At 35.0% G+C, this 20338-nt stretch overlaps 1 protein-coding gene across 1 annotated transcript in view; it reads right to left on the reverse strand.

Annotated features, from left to right (window-relative positions):
• Positions 1–7900: 7900 nt before the first annotated feature.
• AIMP1 (aminoacyl tRNA synthetase complex interacting multifunctional protein 1) overlaps positions 7901–20338 on the reverse strand; it is a 28908-nt gene continuing 16470 nt past the window's right edge. Inside the window, exons 5-7 of the mRNA XM_005887303.3 lie at positions 14628–14839; positions 11472–11640; positions 7901–8140 (exon numbers count right to left, since the gene is read on the reverse strand). Of these exons, the coding sequence (XP_005887365.1) occupies positions 7974–8140; positions 11472–11640; positions 14628–14839 (548 nt within the window). The 3' untranslated portion in view covers positions 7901–7973. The remainder of the gene's footprint in view (positions 8141–11471; positions 11641–14627; positions 14840–20338) is intronic.

Here is a 20338-nt window from a genome sequence, read left to right on the forward strand (position 1 = left end):
TACACATAAACAAACACAGGTTTTTTTTTTTTTAATTTTCATAATATACTATTGCTTTTTTTTTTTTTTTTTTTTTAAACATCACCTCATATAAATTCCTGCAACTCCAAAATGTAGCTTAAACTCACTGTTTTTAAAGGCTGCATAGCAGGATGTACATTTCTGGGAGCATATGTAACAAATTTATGTAACTATTCCTCCATTTATATGCATTCCAGTTTTCTGCCATGCAAAGTCATGCTCCAACATGCTCCTGTACATATTTAATAATGATTTCTCTTTTGTAAGTTATATTCCTTAGAGTGAGATTTAGGCTGTAGTATAATATACACTTTAATATATCTTTTTAAATATATCTTACGAAGTTTCTATTCATAAATGTTGCAACAAACTTAATTTTCAACAACAGCATTTGAGAACCCTTTTCCTACATTCAGGTCATCAGTGTTATTATCTTACACATGAGCTTGGTAAACAAAATCATACCTTGCTTACCATTTACCTTAATTTGCCTACTCCAGACTACTATCTAATTAGAGCATTTTTATAAGCAGGTTTGTCGTTTACTCTTCTATGAACTGCCTCTTCACATTATTTGTCTTGTCATTTTCTATTCGATCACTTTGCACAAAGTTTCTTTGCTTGACAAAAACTTTAGTCAGGCTCCTGAACTTTCTAGGCCCATCTGTGCCTAACTTAATTTTGGTAAGAACCTTGCCAATAAGTCAGTTACCAAAATCTACCCACAATATCTGATCAGGTTCCTTGTCTAATCACCCTGGTCTGTCTTCAGCAAAGATCCTGTTGGGTGGGTTTACCCAGACACACTCTGACACTTCCTTGTGTTCAGTATTTCCCTCTTGGTAATTTCCCAGCCTGTTCCTTGGCTATAAATTCCCACCTGCCCATGTTGTATTCAGAGTTGAGCCCAATCTTTCTCCCTCACAGTAAATTCCCATTCCAATAGTCCTTATACCTATCTTGATGATCCTTTCTTATCAAGTGTCACTGAATGTTTTCTTTAACACTTCCTGCTTGGTAAGTAAGAAGAAATCTACATATATTACAGATATTGGCCCAGTCTTTCATGTTGTAAATTTTTTCAATTCTGTCATTTGTCCTTCAGTTTTGGTTATGGTAACTTTAGCCAAAGTGAATTTTGTTTAGTCATACATTTCTATGTACATGCTACAAAATGGTTTTAGATTCATTTCCTTGTTGATGGGTTACCAATGGGTATATAGGTATATATCTTCTTTATTTCTAGATCTATTCTATATTCTTAATTCTTTTCCATTATCTATTTGATATATATTACTATCAATACCATGATTTAATTCAAATGATTTTTATATCCTTCCTTGATATCTACGAGGGCAAGTTTCCCTTGTTCTTTTCTCAACGTATTTTCTGACTACTCCCAGTCATTCATTTATATATATTATTTTAGATCTCATTTTACTTAACTTCAAAAAACTTATTTTGAATTGTATTTATGACAAATGACATTTTATAATATTAAAAATGACATTTTGTAATGATTGCTCCCATGCAAGCATACAAGATGTTTCTCCATCTTATGTTTATTATTTTTTTAATATTATTGAATTTCTTACATTTTTCTTTTCCTTAGTTTTGCCAATTTGATAAAGTTGCTATTCAGTTTTTCCTCTCAATACGAAGTTCTACTCTAATTTATATCCATTAAGAATTATTTGTCTCTGAATTCAGAATCAAGTACTTCTCTACCATTGTTTGGTAACAAAGTAATAACTGTTTCCCTAAGAACTCTATCCCCAATGCATTATCCCCTCAACTTATTTAAAGACATTTAGAGCCCTTCCCTCCAGTACTCTCGCCTGGAAAATCCCATAGATGGAGGAGCCTGGTAGGCTGCAGTCCATGGGATCGCTAAGAGTCAGACACGACTGACGTGACTTAGCAGCAGGAGCAGCAGCAGCAGAGCACTTCCATTTCTTCCCTATCTTTTTCTCTTAACCTTGTTTTTCCTATGGAAGAAGTCTTAGTAATGTTTTACTTTCCCCTTCTTGCTAGATTTTGTTCATTATTTAATTCAAGATTTCCCCTTACAGATCACCCCTTATTATTTCAAAAGTCCTTTCTTGCCATTTACATTGAGCATTCATTTACATTATCTCTTTTACTCACCTAATATACAAATATTAGATGGTCCATTCCTTACCACTGTTTTCTTTTCTCATCTTCCCTCATCTTTCTAGTTAGTGCATTTTCCTAAAACACAGGCATTCTAGCATAGCATTTCAGAGGCATTAATTCCACATATGGTCTTCCATGAACCACTCTGCAACAGCAATTCTAGCTCTTCATGATAATCAACATAGTGGATGTAGGGAAATGATTGCTTAGTTGGTATCGGGGTTGTTAAAACATAAGAACAGCAAGACAGTGAAGCAAACACCTAGCTGCTGTGCCACCTAAAGCTGACTGGATTTTTCTGGATGAGAGCACATGTGTATCACTGAATAAACTTACCACTGTTTTTGTTGCTAAGTCTAAGTCATGTCCTACTTTTGCTACCCCATAGACTGTAGCCCACCAAGCTCCTCTGTTTATGGGATTTCCAGGCAAGAATACTGGAGTGGGTTTTCATTTCCTTCCCTAGGGGATCTTTCCTACCCAGGGATCAAATCCACGTCTCCTGCATTGCCAGGTGGATTCTTTATTGCTGAGCGACTTGAGAAGCCGATAAACTTAACATTAAGGAGATAACTGCAATAAAACAACCATGTGATCAGAATTTGCTCCAGGTAGAATAAATTATGCTTAGAATAAAGTTCATCTTAAGTATGTTGCCACCTTTCTTATTAAAAGTCTGTAATTTGTAATCTTTCCTCACATCTCTCCAGGTGGCCGTCTGCATGCTATTCTCACTTGGAAGACGAAATCTCTACTAAACTTTATATGTGGAAGTGCTTTGAACACTTTAGATTACTGGAGGATAATATACTTGACATTTTTGTGCACCTGGGGTTATAACCTCATTGGTACATACCATCCTAGGGAATTAGAAATTCACCTCTAGTAACTCACCAGCTCTGACCCTTACTAGGTTTGTTCATCTAGATACCATTAACTCAATTATTAATTTCATATTTCCTTTTTTAAGTTATCTACACTCTGCCTTTCTAAAAGATAACCTGCTTAGGTTTTCTCTTCTACTGATTTTCAGGCAGATCACAATTCTTTTACAAAAGGCTAATGCTTTAAGTGGCACTGCTATTTCCCAGATTCTCACTCAAACTTTAAGAAGTTTCCTTTCACAAGCATCTAAAATTTTTATTATCAATTCATATGCTTTAAGAAAAAATGTATCCTTTTATACGAAAACTGAAGGTTATGGAAAGAATTATTTCTACCAAAATCATTCTTCTGCTAAACTTAGTAAAGGTGACTTTTGGTTTGCATTTTTCATTAATCTTTTTCAAAGAGAAATCAAATTGTGTTGTTGATTTTGGATGACTTCTGTACTGTTCTTTCCAAATTTCCCAGGTGTGAAAAGTTGAGTGGGTTTTGAATTAACAAGTATCAGCCAAGTATCTTAGAGCTGAAAACTTGAGTGTATGCATATATTGAGAGCCTATCTCTACTGGGATGTATGATATTCTAATGAGTACATTTACAGAAACAAATGTAAAACTTTGTCACAGCCTTAATATGAAGGCTCATCATGTCAATGCCATTGTAGAAATGAGCAGAAGTTAATAACTGGTACTTGAACAATTCTACGTGCATCATGCCAACAAGAAAGTCAAGAGTAGTAGTCAGCCTTTTCATTTAAAAGGATTATTCTTTTTTCCTGCAATTATTGAGCCCATGGCTTGGCTTGTTTCTGCTGCTGTTGCTAAGGACAACAGCCTGCCAGATAGGAAATGATGCTGATGAAGACATAAAATAACACTTACACACATATTTTACTCAAAAATCCAGAGAATTGGGAATAGGGTAAGTTAGGAAGGAGGTGGGAGTAAGGAAATGGAAGGAAAAAAAAAAAGGAGGGGGGAATACATAGGGTGAAAAAATAAAATATACAATAATCTGCTGAAATTCCAGATGGCTGACTTTCAACAAATTATTTCACTGTTTTGAGTCCTTTCTGTAATTTTCTCTTATACTCCTATGAATTATCTCTGCCAAAACTCACAAAAAGTTAAAATCATAAGTTCAATAAGTAACAATGTATATATAAATTACTAATTCTTTTCCATTTCAAAGAGCTGCTATCTGAAGAAGATCCAGTTTTACATACAGGCATATTAGCCATCAGCAACTATCTTTCATTATTATCGTAAAACTTTGGGTTATCATGCAAAAAGTACTGCAAGTGTGTACTGTTAATAGAAGTGTTCCTGGTTTAAACACCTACTTTATCTAACCTATCGCTCTAAACTGAGTGATGTCTTCACAGGCAGACTTCTGGGACAGACGTCATCACAGGACCACACCCTTGGTAGCAGCATGTTCACAGAATCAAGGCATGAAATGGTTCTTTAGAAAGGCAACAGCCACCAACAGCAGCAGCCTAGTTTTACCAAGTGATTCTTCCTATATCACTTCCTCAGCAAAAACAAAAAAAACATATGAATAAAACTGACAAGACATGTTGAAAGTACTTAAGTTAGCTATGAAGGATTAAATTTTTTACATATAATTCTCTAATAAAACCCATGACAGCAGACAGATATAGCCTTCCCCTGCGGGCTCAGCGGGAAAAAACCTGCCTGCATTGCAGGAGATCCAGATTCGATCCTTGGGTTGGGATGATCATCTGGAGAAGGAAATGACAACCAACTCAAGTACTCCTGCCTGGGAAATCCCAGACAGGCTACAGTCCATGGGGTGACAAGAGTCGGACATGACTTAGCAACTAAACCACCACCACCATCCCTCTCACTTTCATTAGAAAAGGAAATAGATCTTCCTTAAGTAAAATTTTGGAAGGCAAAGCTTTCTCTACAAAACAGCAATTAGCAATATTACTGTTAGATGAGTTAACATTAATTTGCTTCACTAGTTTATGTTCTCTATCTTGGCGACAGTTTTAGTTTACACACCACTGCACAGCACTTAGAACCAGGACTTGTGTCATAATTAAGTAGTCAAAGTACACAGCTAACACAGTACACTTTGATATTCTTATATATTTAAAGGTACAACATATAACTTCCCTAGAAAATTCAGTGAATATACTCATGCCCGTTTTAACACCCTTGTCATAAGCAATAGTGAGTTGCTCCTCCACCCACCAAGAACCTGAGAGGAAAACTGCTGTTATTTATGTTACACTAACACACAGTAGTTATTAACAGGTGTACTATCTTTCCAGTCTAAGAAAATTGCAAAACAATTTGAAACTTTATCAGTTACATTAAACCAGTGAAAAGGCATCAATGAACAGGGCTGACCAGTAGCAAAACACCTAAAACAGGGATTTCAGTGGGAATGCAGGGAGAGAAGAGAAAGTTTCCATAAAGAATATCTCTAGTAAGGGGAGAGATACTACATCTGGTATAGAGGAACAATCAGGTCTATTCAAAGACAAGGTCTGTCCATTTCATATATACAAAGTAATCCTCTGAACAAGAATTCAATCTCTCAGGAACTCTGATACCATGAAACAGGATAGAAGACAGAGAACACTAGTTTCTGTGTAACGTAATATATATCCTCACAACTCAATGAGCTAAGTACTATTATTACACCCATTTTACAGATGAGGAAAGTAAGGGCTACAGAGGCTAAACAGTTGTTCAAGATCACACAGGTATTTAAGTTGTATAGTTGGAATCAAAACTAGGTAATCTGGTTTCAAAACCAATATTACTAAGATCTACAGAATTGTCAGCATCTCTAAGAGTCATAAATACAAGTCTAACTTGCTAATGTGCTTATTAAACTTCAGTGAGTTACTCTGAATATTTTGTAAATAGTATAAATAATAATTTACATGTTTTTTTAGAAAGCAACAACAAATTATCTGTTTGGTGGACACAGTGCTCTTGTATCCGCAGAGCACTTAAAGGTCTTCATAGAAGCAAGGTAGAAAAAATTTTCAATTTTATATTAACATGTCCTGAAAATGACTTATACGAATAATACACAATGGAATTTCTACATATACAAAAAGTTAGTCCTGTCAATATTCACTATAAGATATACTGGGTCAACACTGCATGAGAAATTATCTTGGGGGAAAGTCAGCTTTTGTTTTCCTGGTTTAGTTTGCAATATATAAATATATAAATAGATGCCAAGAGGCACTAGCTGTTTAGTCTGTGACCTAATACCATTTCCTACTGTTGAAATTCTTAAAGAGCTGAATACCAGTCAGAGACCACAAGGGTTATTTTTTATTGATTCTCTAAGAGCTCTCATTCCAGCAACATAAGTAAAACAGAATTAAGTTTTCTATAAAAATAACTGAATGGCGTTAACTGGATAACTTGATTGAATAATGTTTTCATGTAACTTAAAAAATTGAGAATAAATATTTCAACTACCTGAATAGTTGAAATATTCTTTAAATTGTATTAGAATTATTTATAGAAATGTAATATAATTGGGAAAAATCAGAAAATATTCATGAAGTCTTTTTCCCAAAAGAATGTATCTTGAGTACAAAATAACTTTGGAAATTCATTTGTGTTTAGTTATCAACAAGTGTTAATGATTCTGTTAATACTCAGTTTTTCATGAAGAAGACAGAAATTTCTATGATGGTCACACGTCTTAGCTTACCAGAACTCCATGGACGTAAGTGAATGATACTTTTTATAACTCAGCATGCAGGACTCTTTTAAACATTTTTGCTTTGTCTTTCCTTCTTATTGTAAGCTACAAACAGCAACAGTGCTAAAATACTGTGTGTGATTTTTCTTTTAAAGTAGATATTCCTACCTCCATAGATGCATCTCTTTTTTGGTAACTCAGTCATCATCTCAAGGTGGGTACCTGAAGTTCATAGTGCGTAAGTTAATTTTCCTTGTTCCTACAAAATCTGAAAGATGAGTGAAAATAGGCACTTGACATCTAAAACTTACACATGTTAAATTTTTGGCTACAATTTATTTTAATATATATTCTTGAAATATATTTCTTTTAATGTGTTTAACATATATTTAGTATGATGGTACATGAAAAAATAAAATATATCAATCTTAAATGTTCTTTTAAAGATAAAAGCTATAAATAGTCTTGTATTAGGTATCTAAAGAATCTTTGAAGTCACCTAGCATAAAAACTGAACTATTGTGTTTATGGTCAATTTACTGGAATCTACATTAGCAACACTTTACAATGTGTTTATTCTTTAGAGTTAGTCAAGATTTATTACTATTATTATTTATTATTTTGTTAGATGCAAAAAATAAGTTCTCTACACGGTTGGAAGTATACAAATCTGGGTTACTCTGGCAAGCAATAACAACAATGTTCAAATGCCATGTCTCCTAGCTTTTATGCTGTTTGGCTCTTTAGAATCAACAGATGGTCATCTTCAATACCATCACGATATGACTAGTTAATAAGCCTAACAGAAATTTTAACTTGTCTTTTTAAAGAGAAGACATTTATAATAAAGATACTAAAAAGCCAAGGGCTTCAAATTGCATGCAACATGTGCCTACAAATGAGAAACTAAATGTTAATCTGAAGTTTTCTAAATGTATAAAGAAAAAGCAATGTGCTAGCCAACACAATCACTGAACAATAAATCATCATGAAACACAGGCAAATTCCTCCTTGCAGGCTCAAAACCTACCGGTATAAATGTAGTGTTTCTCTAATCAATGGAAAACAATACATACCAGGTAAAAGACTACTCAAATCTAGAAGAGAAATAACCACAAAAATGAGCCAGCTGTATTTTAGCTATGAGTGACAAATGTTATTTCTTTTTATTGTTTTCTTTAATGAATTTCAGAAACTGAAGTGTTTTATTTTATTCCACTGTTGGCCATAGTTTGAGCCCTACACACTCCCTTCCCTTTCACCTCAAAGGGAGCGCCTTTGTACGTAGCCACGCATACATCATTAGTGTAAAGATCAGGCTGGATCTGCTCCCAAATCTTCTTCTTAGGATTCAGCTCCTTGTCAGGCTCTCCTGTTGGGAGAGGGAAAATAATAAATAGCTAACATATCAATAAACTGTCTTCAGAGATTTCTAGTGAATTGTCCTAGATACAATCTCTGATCTTTACACCTGATAAGAATCTAAATATTTACTTTTAACACTTATTTTATTTCTGTGACATCAGCACTTTTTAAATTCTTAATTGGCAAAACATTTTGTCATTTCCTTACAAATGTTAAAGGTATTATTTTTTACTCTTTTAAGAAACAGCTGTACAGCTAATTTATTCCCCAAATGATCAGAAGGAAAATACAAGATACTCATTTTATCACTACATATAAAGAAAGATTTTGAACAGATGAGAGCATAATTTGATGTGTTGCATTTTTATACATGGCAGAAGCAGCCTATGCTTTACTATATATTTCAACAAAAAATGACTAAATTGCTGCTACAGTACTTAAAGATTTCCTACAGTACTGGAAATAACTTAAGTGTTAGGGTTATCTAGCTAAATATGATAACTACTCTGAATTTCATCTGCTGCCCATTCTACTTGGTGAGAATGAAAGAGAACCAGCTGAATGAGAGAAGAAGCTTGCAAACAATTTGGCTGATAAGGTGCTGCTGATATCTAAAATATATAAAAAACTCATACCACTCAATACCAAAAAAACACCCCATTTTTAAATAGTAATTGGGTCCAAAAGCTAAAGAGTCTTGCATTTATACATGCTTTGAGATTAACTATCAACTCAGATTAATTAATAAGACTCAAAATAGGAATAATCATGATCTCAGAAAAGTCTGAATGCAAATTTCCATTTATTATGAGACTAAATCCAGTGCATTCTCAAAAAAAAAAAAAAAAGGAAAAGAAAGAGGAGGGAGTGTCAATGTCTTTGTCTTCTTGCTGTAATTTTTGTTATTTTTGGTTGATACTTTAGGGACTAGATATTGGAATAATTTATGGCTTTACAGATTTAAGACTAAAAAAGGAGTGGGGAGGGGTTTTAGCCATTATTATAAATATATTATGTGGCATCTTCTAAACTTTATGGAAGCAATGGTTTTATAGTTGGAAAATCGTTATTCAAAGCCAATTAGCAATTCAAAGGTTTGAGCCCCAAATGCAATTTCTATACCACACTTACTATAACATGAAATGTAAATCTCTAGACACTGAGCACAACAAATGAACATCAAAATGTACCAGCAGACACCTTAAGCTTTAAAACGTAAAACATATGCTGAAAAATAAAATACGGATAAATCATGGCTCTCTCTGGGAAAAGAAAAAAAAATACAGTAAGACTAATGATCTGTTGCATGCTGCTGCTAAGTCACTTCAGTCGTGTCCGACTCTGTGTGACCCCATAGACGTCAGCCCACTAGGCTCCGCCGTCCCTGGGATTCTCCAGGCAAGAACACTGGAGTGGGTTGCCATTTCCTTCTCCAATGTATCAAAGTGAAAAAGTGAAAGTGTAGTTGCTCAGTTGTGTTCGACTCTTAGCGACCCCATAGACTGCAGCCCACCAGGCTCCTCCATCCATGGGATTTTCCAGGCAAGAGTACTGGAGTGGGGTGCCATTGCCTTCTCCGATCTGTTGCATACATAGTATTAACTGTTATTTCCTTTCAGATTTACTGCTACAGAAGCAGGAACTGATGTGCATAAGCAGGATGAGAATTAACAGACCTCACGTCCCCAAGTTTATCAATTATTTGATGCTGTTCAGCTTGGTAAGGCATTTTATAAGTTATAAGAGTATAATTCAAACAACTGCATGGGCCACTTAAATGTTAGGTTTTTCCCTTTCACTTTAGAAAAATTTTTATATGTTATCTACATATTCATTTACTAAAGCACAAGGAGAAACTATGAATATGAAAGGAATTTTAGACTGCAATGATGTAGATATAAACACACACCAACAGCAAACAGATTGAAAGATTAAAAAATATGCTAAAGGCAAGAAATCCACTCTGGGCTATTAGCATCTCTAATGCTAAGTCACTGAGTATTTTAAAAAAAACTCCACACTACTTAAGAGTAATGTCCAGATAATAACAACTGATTCAAGTGCTGAAATATTTACCTGTTAATTCTAATTCTATATAAGGTAAGGGGAATGAAAGCTGTCATAGAAATAAAAGAACTATAAGCCTTCTCTGATGAAATAGTCCATATGAATTCATAGCAAGCCAATGATCCACCAACAAAAATGCTGGTAATATTTGAGATGCAGGCACATCTATTTTTTGATCCTTCTACAAACCTTAAGTAGGCAGCTAAGTTCTATTGGGCCTCGGTTTCTAAATTTGTAAAATAGTGGGTTAAAATAAATGATTTCTTCCAGTTCTAAATATCTGACTTAACAATTTATATAGAGAAATAAAACTTAAAATGCACTCATGTTAAATATTTAAGTAAAAAGGAAGGCAAATGTTAATCTGAAAAGACGAACCAAGATTTTTTTCCCTCAGTGTATGCTGAATCTTAAAAGAAAAAGTTCACTTTTATTTTCATTCCATTCCAGTTTAGAAAAATAGAATTTCAGGTTTGTCAGGTATAAACATAACATCCTAACCAAAAGCATAAGGTTTGGGGAAGTGTTTTGATTTCCCAGTAAGCAGTGGTGATTGTGACCAAAAGGCAATATATAGTCTTTTAATTTCTGTTTTTACTCTTAAGAGGTCTTCCACTTTTATGAAAGAAATGTTTATTCTACATCTGCCAAGCTTTCTTTACTGCTTCCAAAGACCTATTTGAAGAAACTTTCTCACAATTAGGAAGCTTCATCTGTCTCAGGAGCACTTTACTAGAGAGAAGAAACAATATGAAATGAACCTTCCTTTTAGATTTTTAAAAAAATATGAATTTCAACTTAAAGATTTCCTCTAAATTCTAAAGGCTAGTAAAAGCATATACAAGTATATTACTAGGTTGACTTTGAGAATTATACATTTTCGGCTCCCTGTCTGAACTTTTCATCTCTTCATCTTTCTATGTTGCATTCTGAGATAATCTACACTTAAATGATTTTGTAGCACATTAACTGGTTCTCTATCCATATCACACTCTTATGTTATGTAGGTATCAAAATTAGTATTTCACTTAGGGTACAGTCTCTCTGGTGTTTTATGCAATTTGAGTGTTCATGGGGAAGGAATAATTACACAGTTGTGCTTAATGTACCATCTTATGTCAATCTCAATAAACAAAAATATCACTAACAATGGTCATTTAGTGTAAAGTCTTACAAGTCATATACAGGAGTGATTTTAAATTTAAACGTTCCAAACATAGCTTTCAGAACCATGAGTCCCAAATTACAAACAGTAACTAATAAATACTTACCAGGGAAAGCATCAAAAGTAATTCTGTCCCCAGGAACAGATCCATTAGGAGGTGCCAAGATTTCCACTTTCTCTGGTGAACTTGCACACATCACCATTGCCTGAGATACTACTCCCCTCATCTTTGCAGGTTTCAGGTTACAAAGTAAAACCACCATCCGATTTTGCATCTGTGTGAAATACACACTGATGATTAAAGATGTACAAAGATTTAGAATAATCTTATCTAGAATACATTAAGGTACATCTAATATGCTAAATATCAAATGTTCTATTTTTGTGGCTGTTTTATCCTTATCTGTGTCCAAAATCTTTTATATTGTTAAAGAAGACTTGTATCAACACGGAAAAAAAAAAAAAATTCTACGAACTGACAATGCATTATAGATCAAACAGCAGAGGCAATAATATTTCACTTAAAAATAAAGAAATGACTGAGGGAAACAGATTTGGTTTTAAATTTCATTGCTAGTTCTCATGTACTAGCAATGAGACTCATAAAGTTGATCTCCCTATTTCCTCACAAAATGAGGGAAATGATATAAAGACGCCGCAAGGATTAAATCACAACCTATATATAAAGCATTTAGCTTAGAAACAGCACTAAAATAAATGCACATTTTTCCCCTACATGTTTGATCATTTTCAATACTATGCAAGATTCATTTCCTAAATTAAAAAGTACTGATCACTTAACAATTTAAGCTTTATGCACAGCACAACAAACAACGATAGCTATTTCTATAATTTGTTACAGAAGTAAACAGCAATTTCTTTAAACTTCAATAGTTGAAGTCTCAACTTTTTCGTCAATGAGCAAAAATAAGGGACACAGTTGTTTAAATTCTTTCAGTAGGTGTAAAATAACATTCAAGAAGGGTCACTGCATGTGGAGACAAGACACATTCTAGGTGAAAGATGGTTTTATAAATAAATGTTATATATAAATTTACCCCCACATTCTAAGATTTAAAAAAAAATGAACCTAAGGTTCAAATGGAAAAGGCCCCCTTTTTGGTGATCTTATGAATTCTTATTCTCTTCAGACATTAAATAACTTTAAGATGCCACATATATGGGAACTTAATAAAAAAAGTTACACCAAATATGTACAAAAAAATAACAGGTTTAGCTAGATGCAATCTGTTAAGAATCAGATGACAGCTGTAGATTTTTACCTTAGAAAAATAAACAAATGTAAAAAATGTGGTATACAGTTTTAGGGAGCTAAATGCAGTTACCTTATAGACTGCTGACTAGTACTGACTTGATGGTTAGATTCAGATATGTATACAAATCACTTTGCATATGGCTGTGAATGACAGCTTTTGGAAGAGAAGAACTAGTCTGTAACTTAGGAGAACAAAAAAGTTGAAGCCCCAATGAGGAGGAGTTTTTCAAATTTGAGCTGGCTCAAGATTAACTGGTTCTTTCTCCAGGGCTCCTTATGAACCTAACTTCATAAGTTGTTATGAGAGGGTCCTGGTCCTATACAAAATGAATGTTAAAAAGAAAAAGCACACACCAGTGTCGTCTATCATTTTTCACAGATAAGAGAAATTTCTTTACTGATCTCCTTAATGCCATCTTTCTTACCTCAACAAAGCAACCAGATGATACTATTAATATGTGAGACAAACCATATTATCCCTTAGCTCAAAAATCCTCCAGTGGCTTTCATCTCACTCAGAAAAAAAGCCAAAGTCTTTACAATGATCTCTAGGACCCTACAGCATTTGGCATCCTTATCTCTGACTTCATCTCCCATCACATTCCCCGTTATTTAGTCTGCTACAATGACACTGGCTTCCTGCTGTTCTTTGAACATCCCAGGATAACATCTGATTCAGGGCTGCCTGAAAATGCTATCCCATAAGACAGAATAATTTGCTTTCTTCATTTTCTTAGACCTTTACTTAAATACCACTTTGCTCTTCCCTGGCCACTTTTTTCCCCTAGCTTCAATACTTTCTAGATTCTTTCCTTACTTTTATTTTTTTCCTGATATTAACACACTATCATGGAAGTTCTGATCCTCTCAGATACGAGCTTCACAAAGGCAGAGCCTTTTGTTTATTATGATTATTGGCAGTGATGGGCCTTTGCTATGGCATGCAGGCTCTCAGCTGCAGCATGCTACCTTTAGAGCACACAGGTTTAGTAGCTGCTACACACAGTTCTTTCTAGTTGCCCCATGGATGTGGATCTTAGATCCTCAACCAGGGATCAAACCTACACCCCCTGCATTGAAAGGCAGATTCTTAACTACTGGACCATCAGGGAAATCCCAGGGTTTTTTTTTTTAAACAAATCTATCATTCATCTATCTTTCTTTCTATTCACTTGTCTACAACAGTTCCTGGAACAGTGCAGATTCGCAGTAAATATCAGCATCTTGAAATTAGAATGAATTAACTAGGGACTTGTGCAAGTTCACAAAGTCAATCAGCAACAGAGTTGGGAAAGAACCAAGAGGCAGAACTATTTTAATGTGGAAGACTATGGTCTTTGCAGTATCTCTGAAGCACCATGGAGCAGAAGAAATAGGTGGATGATGCAAATTTCTATAGAAGATGTCTAGAGAGAGCAAGTTATAAATTATTAATGTCTGACATTGGAAATATAGATATATTTAAATATCCAAATAATAAAAGTTTAAAACACACTATTTTTAATGAATAAAGGAATACCATTAAAAAGTTCAAGTTCAATCTTCAAAATTCCCTCTCCTCTTTTTTCTTCCAGTATGAAAATACTTGAGTTATTAAGATATAAAGCTTGTTTTCTTAATTTTAGATTGGTACTTTCCGAGCTTATATAATGGTGATTTTAAAATTAAAATCAGGGAATAAAATTCCATGATAGAACAGTGATGATAAAATAACAAACTAAAAATACTTTTAAAAATTGAGAAAAAATAATATATCATTTCTTCTTTCTATGGTCATGACTTTGATCTTAATTTACAGATCTTTTGCAAGTTTTTGGTAGTTTTGTGCACTTTTTGGTGGATTTATCATATTTAAATAATCAACTGAATTAATCAATATTGATTCATGTTGTGTGGTTTGATATAAAATTACATGAAAAAACATTAAGAAAGAGGGATTGACACCAAAACGCATATGTAGAAAATAATTTTAGCTACATAGATTACCTGTTCAAGAGGAACATGATTCACCAGGCCACTGACCACCGTTCTTGGGGCTGTTTCTCCAACATCTACTTCTTCTACATACAAAGAATCTGCATCAGGGTGTTTTCTGGCAGTGATGATACAACCAATTCGAAGATCCAGACGGGAAACATCAACAGGCTTAGAGTCAGCACTTCCTGCTACTGGTTGCTGTTTTTTCTCCTTTTTCTCTCCTAAAAAATAGTTACAAAGGGTAAACTTCAGAAGTAAAACAAAAATGAAAATCTCCACAGTATTGATTCTGATGAGTTTAAAAGAAAAAATGAGTGTTCATCTTCTATCTTCATTTAAGTAACAAAGGAAAGAATTATCCATGTCACAACATCTTGAATTCCCTTTAAGCTATTTCTCTGTTGAACTGTCTATATCTCTAGTTAAAGACACAGAGTAGATGTTGGTAATCTATGGCTCAAGGTCAAATCCAGCCTGCTGCCTATGAAATTGTTTTACTAGAACAAAATTATGTTCATTAATTTATATATTGTATATGCATGCTTTGGTACTCTGGCAGAGTGAAGCAATTGTAACAGAGACTTTATAGTCTATAAATAACACTCTACAGAAAAAATTTCCCTTTCCCTGAAACAGAGGGAAAAAAATCCTTTAAGATTTACTGTGACTCTCCAAGAGTGAAAAATTCTTTAGAAAGAATATCTTAAGTAGCCAACTGACAGCATGAACTACAATCAAATATAATTTCACTGATAAAATGTGTCTCTCACCACTTAAACATACCAGTAAGTATACAATGAATTTCTCCATTTCTTATACTCCTCTGAAGACTTCTTAGGACTTTAGATTTGCCTACAGAAACTATCTGAGTGGAAGAAAACATTTTATTCCAATTATGTTTTCAAAATTCTACTTTCATTTACTTGCTGATAATATAACTCTTATAAGCCATAAGATCACTTTAGCCATTAAGTCAAAATGCAACCTGAATATAGTTCAAATTCCTAAAGTTTACATTTATCTTCTCTGGCAGAAAAAAAAAAGTAAGACAAAACTACCTCCTAATCTGTAGGACATAAGCTGTTATCTTGAAAGCATTGTTTCTTAACTACTTCTTTGTTTCATCTTTGGATAAATATTTACTGAGATCTAAGGCACTGAAAAAATTAAGATGAGTGGCCCACACTAGCCAGGCACCAAAAATCTCTTACAAGACAGACAGATATGGGCTTCCCTGGTGGCTCAGTGGAAAAGGATCCACCTGCCAATGCAGGAGACACGGGTTTGATCCCGGCGATCCAGGAAGATTCTACATGTGGTGAAGCAACTAGGCCTGTATGCCACAACTATTGAGCCTGTGCTCTACTACTGAGCCTGTGCCCTACTACTGAGCCTGTGCCCTGGAGCCGCAACTACTGAAGTCTTGAGTGTCCTAGGACCCGTGCTCTGCAACAAGAGAAGCCACTTCAACGGGAAGCCAGTGACCACTTGCCACAACAGAGAAAAGTCTGCACTGAAGACCCAGCATGGCCATAAATAATATTAAAGAAAAAAAAAAACAGATACACATAATGAACATGTGATAAACATTACAAATAAAAAGAAATACAGAAGCACAGGGAAGAGTAATTCTGGAGTGGGAACAGATGATTTTGCATAAAAGACATTCAAAATTTTCACAAAGATTGCTTATAAAAGAGAACGTAGAGCTAGTTCAAAATAAATGACAAATTTTTAGTCTCATTAGTAAATTTTTTAAAAATACCACTTTTCATGTAACATATCAGAAAAGATTTTTAAAAATAGTTAAGAGCCTTAATGATAAAGATATATATGCTATGCTATGCTAAGTCACTTCAGTCGTGCCAGACTCTGTGCGACCCCATAGACGGCAGCCACCAGGCTCCCCCGTCCCTGGGATTCTGCAGGCAAGAACACTGGAGTGGGTTGCCATCTGTTTCTCCAATGCATGAAAGTGAAAAGTGAAAGCGAAGTCGCTCAGTCGTGTCCGACTTTTAGCGACCCCACAGATTGCAGCCTACCAGGCTTCTCCATCCATGGGATTTTCCAGGCAAAAGTACTGGAGTGGGGTGCCACTGCCTTCTCCATATATATATATATAATTACTACAAAAATCTTAATAGTTATCTTTGAGTGATAAACTATGTATTTATTTTAAAACACTACATATGGCAACCCACTCCAGTATTCTTTCCTGAAGAACCCCACAGACAAGAGGAGCCTGCCGAGCTACAGTCCATGGGGTCACAGAGAGTTGGACACATGTAGGTGACTGAACAACAACAACATACATACTACTGTAACAATATGATGTAGCTATATTCATGAATTTTAAAACTTCAGGCATTTGAAATACCTTTTTCAGGGATCTACATTACACAGGTGATTGTAAATATGAAATTCCATACCAAGAACTTCGTTAGTCATCATAAAGAGACTTTAGAAATGTTTCATTAACAAATGAGTGATGCTCATAAGTGTAGTACAGAAAGACTGTATGGGGGCCACAGCCCTTTCAAGAGCACAATTTTGTAATCTGGCAATCTTGGCAGTCAACATTGATTAAACAGCCCTCTATTCCAGCACTATCCAAGACAGTAGCTGCTGACTCCATATAGTTTTTAACATCTAAATTTAAAATAATTTAAAATTGAGTTCTTTAGTCATACTAGACACGTTTTTAAATGTTTAGCAGCCACACATGGCTATGTCTACTGTGTCGGACAACCCAGCTATACGGACAGAAAGTTCTACTGAACACAGGTATTCAAGACCTAGATCTTCATTTGGTCTTGGATGCTCCCTCCTCGAAAGGAAGACTTTTGTTGTTTCATTTAACCACAAGGTTGACTGATCTTGCAGCCACAACACTGTATCCTCTTTGAGGATGGACTTTTTACCAAACTTATAAGAACAGGTTGCATGAATGTTTTGTGCCTACTTAATAAAATTCATAAAAAGAAAGAATCAGTCTGACCTGGTTTCATTGTAACCATACCACCTAGTGGTGAAGTGATGTAGAAGAGGATGCACAGCACCTAGAAGCTATTCATGCTTATCAAAAGGAATTGACAAGGGTTAGGTGCTAAAATGGCTTAGATCAGTTTATGAATCCCTCAGCCCTTTAATATTTTCCAAAAAAATTTAAAGAGTTTAAGTACCACGAGAGGCATGTGTAATGAATTATAAAAACCTATTTTTTGACATTTGGGAAAATGAAGTCCAGAAAGGAATAAAGCAAAGTTAATAAATAAGGAGTCAGATTTATGATTAGAAAAAGAGCTTTAGCGGCCAGGTAAGGACACACTAGAGAACAGGAGGCTTTAACATTAATCAGATGGGCTCATGAGAACCTGAGCCACCTGGTGTCACGACGCACTCAGTCGCTTCAGGGGTGCCAGACTCCTAGTGACCCGTGGACTATGACCCACCGGGCTCCTCTGTCCACGGGGTTTTCCAGGCAAGAATACTAGACTGGGCTGCCATTTCCTCCTCAAGGGATCTTCCCAAACCAGGGATCAAAACCTGCATCTCCTCTGTCTCCTACTTGGCAGGTGAATTCTTTACCACTGAGCTATTGGGAAGCCTAAATTACCTGGTAGCACCTAACAAAATGCAGGCATAGAACCGGGCTCCAGATGGGTTTTGGTGGTAGGAATTACAGCCAAAGCTGATCTTATTGTGTTTCCCTTTATTGTGCTTTGCAGATAACTGCATTATTTACAAATGGAAGGTTTGTGGCAACTCTGCATCAAGCAACTTTCTTGACACCGTTCTTTCAACAGCATTTGTCACTTTGTGTCTTGGTGTCACATTTTGGTAATCCTCAAAATATTTCCAATTTTTTCATTATTATATTTGCTATGGTGATCTGTGGTCTGAGATCTTTGATGTCACTATTGTAAATGCTTCAGGGTACCACAAACCATGCCCATATAAAATGCTAAACTTAATAACTGTGTGTGTTCTGACTGTTCAACCATCAACCAACCCATCTGTCTCTCCCTTTCCTCCGGCCAAAATTAAGCCAATTAAGAACCCTACCATGAAGAAAGAGAATGCAAATATCTCATTTATAATTTCTATTATGGTTACATGTTCAAATAATATTTTCAATGTATTACATTACAATGTATTATTAAAATTAATTTCACTTGCTTTTTGTATTAATGATATTGCTCAAAAACATTACAATATATATATACTTCATATTATATATCTATTGGACAGAATTCTCTTAGAACATTACGGTCCAATAATACAAAAAATGAGTTTAAATGTATATGTTTTTGTTGCATATAGATATGACCAGGACATCAATACGAGACTCTGAAGTATAAAAGCAACAACAAAACTTTAAAAATCTTTGTCATTAAAAAAAAAAAGAACCCTACAATGGCCTTTAATAAGTGATCAAGTGAAAGAAAAAGTCACATATTCTTCACATTTAAAACCAAGGAATGATTACACTTAGGGAGGCAGGCATGTTGAAACCCAACAGAGGCCAAAAGCTGGAGCTTTTGTGCCAAACAGCCAAGTTGTGAATGCAAAGAAAACAGTTGTTGAGGAGAACAAAAAGTGCTACTCCAGAGAAGACATGAACAATAACAAAGTAAAACAGTCATGTTGATAATATGGAGAAAGCTTTAATGGCCTGGAGACAAGAGGAAACCAGACATATTCCTTTAAGCCAAAGCCTAACCCAGAGCCAAGCCTTAACCCTCTTCAATTGTGTGAAGGCTGAGAGATAAGAAATCTGCAAAAACAAACGGTTAGAGCTAGCAGTGCTTGGTTCATGAGATTGAAGGACAGAAGTTTTCTTCATAACATAAAAATTCAAGGTGAAGCAGCAAGTGATGTAAAAGTTGCAATTCAGAAGGTCTAGTTAAGATAATTAATGAAGTGGCTACACTGAACCACAGATTTTCAACGTAGATAAAAATTGTAAGCCTTCTATCGTAAGAAGACACCACCCAGGACTTCCATAGTTAGGAGAAGTCAATGCCTGGCTTCAAAGGACAGGCCGACTCTCTTGTTAGGGGCTAATGCAGCTGGTGACCTTAAGTTGAAGCCAAGGCTCATTTACCATTCTGAAAAATCCTCTGGCCCTTAAGAATGACACTAAATCTATTCTGCTTGTGCTCTATAAATTGAACAACAAAGCCTGGATGACAGTACTTCTGTTTACAACATGGTTTACAAAATATTTTAAGCCCACTGTTGAGAGACTTTCACCTCACAACAATGACTTCTTTCAAAATGTTACTGCTCACTGGCAATCCACCTGGTCACCCAAGAGCTCTAATAAAGATGTGCAGTGAGATTAAGCTTGTTTTCATGTCTGTTAATACAACATCTATTCTACAGCCCATGGATCAAGAAATAAATTTGACTTTCGAGTCTTATTCTTAAGAAATACACTTTTTAAAGCTATAGCTGCCACATATAGTAATTTCTCTGATAGAATGATGCAAAGTAAACTGAAAACCTTCTGGAGATGATTCACCATTTGAGATGCCATTAAGAATTCATGGAAAGAGGTCAAATATCAACATTAACAGAAGTTGGGAAGAAGTCGATTCCCACCCTCATGTAAAACTTTGAGTTCTAGATTTCAGTGGAGGAAGAAACTGCAGATTTAGCAAGAGATCTAGAATTACAAGTGGAGCCTAAAGATATGACTAAATTGCTGCAATCTC

This window comes from Bos mutus, chromosome 6 (assembly GCF_027580195.1).
Source record: "Bos mutus isolate GX-2022 chromosome 6, NWIPB_WYAK_1.1, whole genome shotgun sequence".
Classification (NCBI taxonomy): Eukaryota; Metazoa; Chordata; class Mammalia; order Artiodactyla; family Bovidae; genus Bos; species Bos mutus.